General features: G+C 35.8%; 1 protein-coding gene across 14 annotated transcripts in view; it reads right to left on the bottom strand.

Moving 5' to 3' along the window:
- Nucleotides 1-10,998, bottom strand: part of LOC106884182 (glutamate receptor-interacting protein 1) — a 542,605-nt gene that overhangs the window by 74,972 nt on the left and 456,635 nt on the right. For all 14 annotated transcript variants that reach the window (XM_089349488.1, XM_089349543.1, XM_089349474.1 and 11 more), the window contains 3 exons: nt 9,021-9,202; nt 5,660-5,866; nt 4,110-4,299 (listed from right to left, as the gene is read on the bottom strand). In XM_089349488.1, coding sequence (XP_089205614.1) covers nt 4,110-4,299; nt 5,660-5,866; nt 9,021-9,202 — 579 coding nt within the window. The remainder of the gene's footprint in view (nt 1-4,109; nt 4,300-5,659; nt 5,867-9,020; nt 9,203-10,998) is intronic.

Genomic DNA, 10,998 nt, shown 5'->3' with positions numbered 1-10,998 from the left:
TGCAGTTGATAAAAAAAAAAAAAAAAATGCCTAAATCTAGGGTAGTGGATTGGTGAACAATTAGAGGGTCAGGAAAGAACCCTTGTAGTATCTGTCCAGTCTCTTTGTGTTTTGGGGTAACATCTATAGCAAAACTGGTGCTAAGCTGTATTGGCTCAAGTCAGTGGTATAGAAAGGAGAGACTTGCATGCATAGGCAGCAACTGCTAGTCTTCTTCAAAATATCTTCCCCAGTCCAGCCTAGCATGTATATGTGCAAATGCATGGTAAACATTGACTGACAGAAACCCCAGTAGATTTTCCAATAGCTTTAGAGGTCCATGATCAAAGCTGGTATAAGTTGGATGGTTTGATAGGATCTCATTGACTCCTATAAAACTGTCCAACCCATGCCAGCATGGAATATGGAAATTAAATGATGATGATGATGATGTGTGTATCTTCTGCTTTAAGACTCTCAAGTAAAATATACCCGGTTCCTCTTTGAGAATTGAAAAACAAGGTGCAATTATATTTACAGTAAAAATATAAGATTTATTATTAGCACACTCATGAAACGACAGACCACGGTTTTATATTTTTAATTAACTTGCTTTATATTCCTGGCAATAACATCTTTAAATTACCTTCCAGGCTTTCCTTTAACTTAGTGAGGTATTGTAAGGTAAAAACAGTTTGTCTTTCTTCTTTTTTATGCCAGAATACAAAACTGTCTATAGCAACTGACTTGTCTAAATTAGATATTACTAAATATATAATAACAAAATATATAAAGGTGAATTTTATCCCCAGGAGTGCTTTAAGATCTGAAATAAAATCTAAAAATAAGGTTGCCATCATCATAAATATATATAAAAAAACTTATTAAAAACAAATACAATATGAATCCAACAAAGGATCCTCTACATGGTTGTTAGAAATAGTAATCAAATATCTCTCAATTTTTTTTAAAAAAGGACTATAGTGAACAATAAGATCTTACACAATGGTTGAACAAAAGGTGGTGTGTGCATGGTTGGAAGGTTTATAAACAGATCTATTTAATCAGAGGTGACATGAAGATAAACAGCATCACTCGAACATGAAAACACAACTCATACACTCTACAACTTCTAAACCTGAATATCATGGGGATATTACTAGTCATGAGGACAATATTTCTATATACCTTCTCGATATAAAAAAAAAAAAAAAAAAAATATAGGAAATACATGAAATTGGAAATAAAACATACAAAAATATAGAATAAATCTATACTTTTATCAAATGTATGAAGAAAGAGAGAAAATTGCATTTGTGTGTGTTTATGTGTACACACACACACACACACACACACACACACACATGTATAGACATGCACACACATACACAGAGCATAAAGCAGGTGTGAAAGGTGAAGATAGTTTTTTTTTTCCATATGTCTTCCATATGATTACTGCCATTTCCTAACTTTCTTCATCTAGTATTAATTTCAGAATACAAAATTATACATACATGTAGGCATCAATGTGTATGCATATATATATATATATATATATATATATATATATATATATATATATATATATATATATATATATATATTTCGTATGTGTATTTTGTGTGCAAGATTCTTGATGTGGATACGTGTGTTGAAAGAAATACAATTAAACCTTGGGAGAGGCATTATGCCGGTAATAAACCAGTGCGTGTGTTTATTACCGGCATAATGCCTCTCCCAAGGTTTAATTGTATATATATATATATATATATATATATATATATATATATATATATATATATATATATACGAGGTATGATCAATAAGTATCTGGACTGTTGTCATAGTAACGAAGCTAAAGCACACAGAGCGTGGCCATTGCCAGTACCGTATGACTGGCCCTCGTGCTGGTGGCACGTAAAAGCATCCACTACACTCTCGGAGTGGTTGGCGTTAGGAAGGGCATCCAGCTGTAGAAACTCTGCCAGATCAGATTGGTGCTTGGTGCAGCCTTCTGGCTTGCCAGTCCTCAGTCAAATCGTCCAACTCATGCCAGCATGGAAAGTGGACGCTAAACAATGATGATGTTGATAATGATCAGAGCAACAGTCCGGATACTTATTGATCAGACCAGGTGTGTATGTATGTATATATATATATCTATATATATATATATATAGGTGAGAAAGTTGGTATGTGAAAGCACGTGGTTGGATGTATAAAAGATAATAAGAGTGAAAAAACTACAGAAGGCTTGTGTTACATGGTTAAAGTATATATTTAAATTATGTCAGAAAAATGTTATAAAATCTTTTTGGTATATAAACATTGTATTTGGAGAAATAACCGGTTTCGTGTTGTCTTTTCAAATTTCTCTACTTCATTGTAACATATATATATATATAGGTGAGAACATATATATATAGGTGAGAACATGTGTTCACTCCAGTCAGACTGGAGCGAACACATGTTACAATGAAGTAGAGAAATTTGAAAAGACAACACAAAACCGGTTATTTCTCCAAATACAATGTTTATATACCAAAAAGATTTTATAACATTTTTCTGACATAATTTAAATATATACTTTAACCATGTAACACAAGCCTTCTGTAGTTTTTTCACTCTTATTATCTTTTATAAATATCACCGAGGCGATGACTACGGACCGAGACCTTTGGAAATGGGCTGTGCGTGAGAAGACCCGGCAAGCCAAGTAAGATCGTTGCCAGTGCCCCTGGACTGGTTCTTGTGCGGGTGGCACATGAGATGCACCATTTTGAGCGTGGCCGTTGCCAGTACCGCCTGACTGGCTCCTGTAGGATTTTCGAGCGAGATCGTTGCCAGTGCCCCTGGACTGGCTTGTGCGGGTGGCACATAAAAGACACCATTTCGAGCGTGGCCGTTTTCGTGCGGGTGACACGTAAAAGCACCCACTACACTCTCTGAGTGGTTGGCGTTAGGAAGGGCATCCAGCTGTAGAAACTCTGCCAAATCAGACTGGAGCCTGGTGTTGCCATCCGGTTTCACCAGTCCTCAGTCAAATCGTCCAACCCATGCTAGCATGGAAAGCGGACGTTAAACGATGATGATGATGATGATGATAATGTATGTGGCATGTAAAAAGCACTCACTACACTCTTGGAGTGTTTGGCATTAGGAAGGGCATCCAGCAGTAGAAACCATGCCAAATCAAACTGAAACCTGGTGCAGCTCCCCAGCTTTCCAGCACAACTTCCCAGTCAAACTGTCCAACCCATGCCAGCATGGAAAATGGACATATGATGATGATGATGATATATATATTATAATATACACATGCATACATATATATATCACCATAATTTTTTTATATCTGTTTTCCATGCTAGCATAGATTCAATGTTCTGACATGATCCAACAAGCCATAGGACAACTTCTTGCCCCAGTGTTTCAGTTTTAGCATGATTTTTATAGCTGGATGCCCTTCCTAATGCCAACCATTTCACAGAGAGTACTGGGTGCTTTTCCCATTGCACCAGCACTTGTGAGATTGCTTTGTCCCTTACAAGACTAAAAGCCAACTTGACTGATGGAGAGGATAGGTGTTTGTTTTATGCAAGATATTGAGAAATTGAAGTATGATGGTAGATTCAGGAATAAGTTTATTGTGGAGAAGATTCATGGCTGTCTCACATTTTACATTGGTATGTGGTGCTGGAAAGAGAGATAATGAAAGTTAATATATGTATGTATGTATGTGTATGTGTGTGTAGGTATGTCATATGTATGTGTGTATGTATGTATGTCTATGTATGATACATAGAAACAGTTTAATAGGCTCCTGGGCAAAAGAATGCACTTCGGCTCCTACAGACACAATTACAGCATACAAAGATTGGCTTTAGATTCCTAGGCTTCAGGGACTCCTGGGCAATTATGCAATTTACCCATGCTTTAAAGTACCCAGAGTGCCCAAACATTAATATTATATCTCTCTCTTTCTTTGTTTGTTTGCGTGCGTGCGTGCGTGCGTGCGTGCGTGCGTGCGTGTGTGTGTGTGTCTCTCTACTTGTATAGCAGATATGCAGTCTGCTTTAGAGTTAATTGACACCAGAATGCAGTGAAAAAACAAAACAAAAGACTGTTACCTGTCAGCAGCACTACCAGGTTCCACATAGGAAATGACAGGTGGCTCAGTTAGTACAGTGGTAGAGAAGATCCCACCACTGAGAGTTATGCCTGGACCTCGATGGTCATGATATAGAATGACTTCCACGACTTCTGTATGACAAATTTGGTTGTTTGGCATCACAGATGTTACAGTTGATGCAACTGACACTGTAAAATAGGTGTTAAAAATTAAGCAAGAACATCTAGAAATTTTACAAATATCTAACAAATTCATTCATTCCACTCACAAGGTATTTATAAAATAACATATGAATATACTTGATAGATCAGTCCTGAATATAATATCTTTGAGAAGAAGATGGAATGGTCACAGCTCAGATGCTGGTTAAATCATTTAGGTTTGATGTATGGAAGCATATTAAAAAAATATAATATACATCTAGGACAACAACCTATGGGTCCTGTCACATTGTTCATCCAAGTACCTATGTGTTATATGTCTATTCAATAACAAGAAAACATTGACACTCTATCGATTATGACATTGAAGGTTCCAGTTGATCCGATAAACGGAACAGCTTGCTTGTGAAATTAACATACCAGTGGCTGAGAACTCCACAGACACACATACTCTCAATGTAATTCTCAGGGAAATTCAGCATGACACAGAATGTGACACAGCTGGCCCTTTGAATTACAGGTACAACTCATTTTTGCCAGTTGATTGGACTGGTCCAATATGAAATAAAGTGTCTTGCTCAAGAACATAACATGCTGTATTGAACTCACGACCTTATAATTGTGATCCGAACACCCCTAACCACTAAGACATGCACCTTCACAATGATAAGAATATCAACTTGCAACATAGCAATGTTACTTCATTTGTTCAGTCCTCAGTCAGCACTTACTGAGTACACCTATTATCAAAGGCAATTCATCCATGGCCATCCTATCTTCTAAAGCTATGTAAAACCTATATCATATAATGTCCTTCTCTTGTTTAAGAAGTCATGATGGGATTTTACAAAATGTAATAATTGCTTACATACATAAACGAGCTTAGATTTATAGATATTAACAAAATAATGCTCATGCCTTTTTCAATGGCATTAGTCACAGAGGAAAAGTGAAATAATAATTGATTGAGAATCAAAACCAAGATTTAAACTCAGCTCATCAAAATCCAACCTCTACTATAATAGCACTCACACTGTTTTATTAAGTAATGATACTCTAATATATTTAATGATTTCACCAATCTCAGAAAGTGACTGCTTTAGTGTGGAGAATACCCTAACTAGAACTTAAGGGACTCTGATCAATATATATAACAGTAAAAGGTATGAGTGGAACAAAAATAAAACAAGCCAATGATTATACTCTATACAGTCACATGACCTGCTAGAAACAGTAGCAAAATCTCCCTTAAAATCACATTCTACAGTCAATACGCTTTTAAAAAAAAGTGGGATGAGATGTTCACAGCTGGAATGCCTTTCATCAACCAAAGTTGACATTGAGGTTAAATAGCAACAAGGATAAGAGAAAATATATATATACTTACTACATGATGCTTGCTTCCGGTCTGGTCTCGACCAAGAACGATGTGAATTGGATTGGTTGGAAATTCTAGAAGGCAAAGTGCCAGAAGATCGCCCACATGACCCTGATGATCGTATGGTACTGTAATTGTGAAGGGTGCCAAATGGACTGCTAGGAAGTGCCAATGTTGGCGTTGATACGGAAGATGGCATACAAATAGGCACTAATGCTGCAAGTAGATTGAAGTCATATGGATATATTTTAATAAGCATATTGGAGAAATTTGTTAATTATGAAATTAATTTGTTAATTATGAAATTAAGGTATTCATTGCATGTGTGGAAGCCCATCACATGTGTATTTGTGTTTGTCCCCACCTATCACTTGACAATTGGTGCTGGTTTGTTTACATCCCTGGACTGAGCAGTTTAGCAAAACAGATCAATAAAATAAGTATCAGTCTTTAAAAGATAAATACTGGGGTTGATTTGTGTGACTAAACCATTCTAAGTGGTGCTCCAGCATGGCTGCAGTCCAATGACTTAAACAAGAACAAGATAAAAGATTTAAAATATCTACATTTCCTAGTTTCTCTAAGTTTTTATGTTAACATTGTGTCTTCTATTCCTCCATACCTCTCCTCCAGTAACTTATCTGTTGAATTACTACAGTCTTATCTCCCTACTTCCTTCATCTGACTCTCTCCTTCTCTCAGCTATCACCTACTCATAGTAAATACAAACCAATAAGCTAGATTATATATGGTTGCACAACATGCTGAAATAGCAGCAAAATATGTATATATATACTGCAGGTCATCTCAAGTGTCTCTTTGGCTCATCCTACACTTTAACTTCGTCAATCAAAAGTGAAGGAGTTTAGTCAAAAATGAATACTAGAACAACAACAGCAAGAATAAAATAGGAAATATGTGGCAGCTCAAATTGCTAGAAATAACAGTAAAATCATCGTTTTAGCATTCATATTTCTATGGTTGCATGGGTCAGATGAAATTTTTTGAAACCAATTTACATTCCCCATAGCCAGACATGTTTTCACAGAATATTGGAAATGAATGACACTGCTTATATGACAGTGACACTCATTTACAACTATTGCTGAACATCAAGGAAAAGATTCTCATATGCACATATACACATACAACAGGATTCTCTCAGTTTCCGTTGACCAAATCCACTCAAAAAGCTTGGTCAATCTGAGGTTATAGTGGAAGACATTTGTCAAAGTGCTATATAGTCTGATCTTGGAGAAATATTAAGTTGCTTGTAAACAGGTGAGGGTTGCTGACAGGAAGAGCATCTGTCATAGAAAACCTGCTTCAACAAATTGCATGTGACCCATTCAAGCATGGAAAAGTGGACACAAATGAAAATGATGCTTATGACTTATTCTCTCTCTCTCTATTTCCTTGTGTTCCTTTCTGTTGAAGAGAATAGGCTTCAAACGTAAAAGACTTTCTCACGTTCCTGAGCATCAAACTAGTACACCTGCTTGTTGTTTACACACATGCCTTCATCTTTTGGTTTTCTTTAAATTTCAACTATATATATATATGTAAGGGCATTACTATAGAATAATGCCTCATGCTAAGCTGCCATAATATATTTTATAGTAATGCCTTTATATAAATATAAATAAATATATTCTAGGGATAATGATGAATTTTTCCCTTACAAGTTTTTTCATGCTAGCTACTTGATAAAATTCTTGTAAAAGATTTTTATCCTATTATTGAAAGTATATATATATATATATATATATATATATATATATACACACACATACATAAAGGGTAAAACTGCCCATCAGTCATGAATGACCATGTGATGCACCTAGAAAGTTTTCCTTCAAGACACAAGTCCAGGCAAGGTTGTTTATGGAAGACCAGCAGTTGCCCATGCATAGCATACCAGCCTCCCCTTTCTATACCACCAATGTTATCCAAAGGCAAAGGTTGATACAGCTTGGTACCAGTGAAGTTGCAACTCATTTCTAAAGCTAAGTGAACTGTCTTGCTCAAGAACACAACACACAGCCCAGTCCTGGAATCTAACTCACTACCTCATGATTGTGAACTCGATGCTCAGACCAGAGAGAAAGGGAGGGAGAGAGAAAGAGAGGTGGGAGGGAAATTTTGGTTGATTAATTGATTGATGGATATAAACTGATGCTATATTAAGATGTAAGACAACTGATAACATGGTTAAATGTTCAGAACTGTTGTCATTATGTCATGATCCTCAACAAAGTATTTAATTTTTGCTTACTCTTTTTTATCTGACAAAGACAGATCTCACTTCATCTTCACAGCTGAGTGGTTAATGATAAAAAGAGGCAACCAGCTGTAAAATCAAACTGTCAGTTGAAGTGAACTGTTTCAACCATGCTATCAAGGAAAAATGGATGTGTCATGTGTCTGACAAAAAACTGATATTGATATGATTTGAACTCACAATATGAGATTAAGTAGTCCATCACATTAACCCCTCCACAACCATTGTAGAGACACTTTCACTAAAATACTAGTAATATTGTGGAGGCGCAATGGCCCAGTGGTTAGGGCAGTGGATTCGTGGTCGGAGGATCGCAGTTTCGGTTCCCAGACTGGGCGTTGTGTGTGTTTATTGAGCGAAAACACCTAAAGCTCCACGAGGCTCCGGCAGGGGGTGATGGCGACCCCTGTTGTACTCTTTCGCCCCAACTTTCTCTCACTCTTTCTTCCTGTTTCATGAGTAAAGCTGCGATGGACTGGCGTCCCGTCCAGCTGGGGAGGGGGAAACACATATGCCATAGAAACCAGGAAACTGGGCCCATGAGCTTCGCTAGGCTTTAAAAAGGGCGCATAAATAAAATAAAACTAGTAATATTTAAAAAAATCATCAAGTTAATTTGAAGTAAAAAATAAAATTACTGATTTCTCATCACTATCTTAATTTTGGTAGGATTGTTAGAGGTGAAGAAAGAACTTTTTTATATTTATTTTTATGATTTTGTCCCAAGCAAGGCTTGTGGTCACAGTTGTAGAAGGGACAACAAGGTAAAAAAGGGGCCTACAAACTCAAAAGATGTTGCATGACAGAGGAATATTATGGTCTAGGGGCAAACAAGTGGATAGGAGTGAGTTCCAGAAAGCAGTAGTTTGAGGAAAGAAGTTATTAGAATAATTGTGGTATTCCATTACAGCTTTTGACATTCTGAGTTCATCTTTGCCTTTTGTCCTTTCAAGATCAATTTAATATTCATATCAAATACCCAAGGTGTAAATGGAATTATAACAGAAGGCTTAGGAAAGTCACAAAATAAGGAAATAATTGATTTTAAAACAATAAGAAAAAAAAAACAAAGAAAAATCAGAAACCAACCTTTTCGAGCAATTGCTTCCCTAGATGCTCGCTGTTGAATATGGCTTATTGGAATGATTTCCAGTCGCACCTGGTCCCCAGAACCTGACTTTAAAAGCTGACTAGCTTCAGGCAGAGACATACGTTCCACGCTTGCGCCATCAATGGATAAGATTTGGTCACCTACATGGATAGCACCACTCCTACAAAATTAAATTTATATAATAAATGACAAAAAAATCAAATTCAAAGTATTTTATAAAATTAACATGAAATTAACATATTAATGTGTATGAATGCAAATATGTGTTGTGTGTGTGCGTACATATTCACATATATGTGAAATTTTTGAATAAATTACCATACTATTGAAACATATATATATATGTGTGTGTGTGAATAGAGTGCTTTTTAAAGTACATGACATATAAGCATTGAGTTAGAACTTTCTATGTTTCATTAAACTACAAAACGGATGCCTGGGAAGAAATTCATGTCACTACACAGATAATTACATGTCACAGGTTCGGCAGCTATAATGATATAATTTAACTCTATATCCTTTTGTCATATACCTCTCTGTCACTCTTTCTCCCTCTTACACACACACACACACACATAGAGGTAGGTAGATAGATGAGTATCAGTCAATGAGCAATCAACTGGTTAGAAATAGCAATCAAATCTCCCTCATATAACACTCTAACATCTTTCAAAAATAAAAGTATATACTGGGTAATGCAAGCATGGAAAGCAGACGTTAAACGATGATGATGACTATTCCACCTCCTCCAAAAAAGGCATGATGGTCACAATTAAAATGGTTTAAACCATAGAACTGTTCATCAGAGATTGAAAGAAAACCACACATCTTTTTACACTCACGCACACACACACACCCACACATATATATATATATATGGAGAGAAAAAGTGTGATAGTCTCTCTCTCCCCACACACACATACACATATATATATATAGAGAGAGAGAGAGAGTGCAGGGAGATATGCTTAACGATGTATCATCTGTCTTGACATTTTGAGTTCAAATTTCACTGAGGTCAACTTTGACGTACAGATTATTTAATTAATTTTTTTTTAACTAAACACTTTCAAACTTTCGATACTGGTAGAATGTGTTACATAGAACAGGTTTTACTCTTAACGTTTTTGACAAAATTTTGTGTTTTAGAAACGGTATTTCGTCTGTCTTTACATTCTGAGTTCAAATTCTGCCGAGGTCAAATTTGCCTTTCATCCATTTTGGATCTATTCAATTAGACGTACAAATTATTTAATTTTTTTTAACTAAACACTTTCAAATTTCCGATACTGGTAGAATGTGTCACATAAAACAAGGTTTTAATTTTTGACAAGATTTTGTATTTTAGAAGTTATTTCATCAGAAGTTACAGAGTGACAATGGACAAATTCATGTTTGACAAGTGCCAACACACGAAACTTTCAGCTTTTGACTTACTCTCTAACTTCTGCTGATGATATATAAACATATTACATATATGTGTAAACAAATTTCATCATGCAATCAAACCAATGAAAGAGCCTCTACCTGGTCGCTCGACATGCTAAAAATAGCAGCTAAAGTATCCCCCTACCTAAATCACACACCCATTATATGTAATGTCCTAGATTATCCCTAAAAAGACGGTTTGCTGAAGGCTGGAATGTCTTTGATGATCAGTTTGCAGTATCAGGATTGATCTGAGACTAAATAACAACACATTATGGTAAATTTCTATATTAACACCTGCACAATTTTCACTAAGGAAAAAAAAAAAAAAAAATTTAATTTTTTGTATAGAATCAAGTAACCTGACCTCCTAATATGCTGCAAATCCCTTATTTGGTCCCGAAAAGATTAGGTGCCAAGTCCCAGAATCATTGGAAATTTTTTTTTCGTTGAATGCATTCTTGTGCAAAATTAGGTTACTTAAGGTGAGCCTTGTAATGATGGTTTTGGAGTCTTGTTTGTAACTTT

This window comes from Octopus bimaculoides, chromosome 1 (assembly GCF_046866305.1).
Source record: "Octopus bimaculoides isolate indiv1 chromosome 1, ASM4686630v1, whole genome shotgun sequence".
Classification (NCBI taxonomy): Eukaryota; Metazoa; Mollusca; class Cephalopoda; order Octopoda; family Octopodidae; genus Octopus; species Octopus bimaculoides.
Note: the sequence above shows the minus strand (reverse complement) of the source record. Positions and strands in the feature narration are given on the sequence as shown.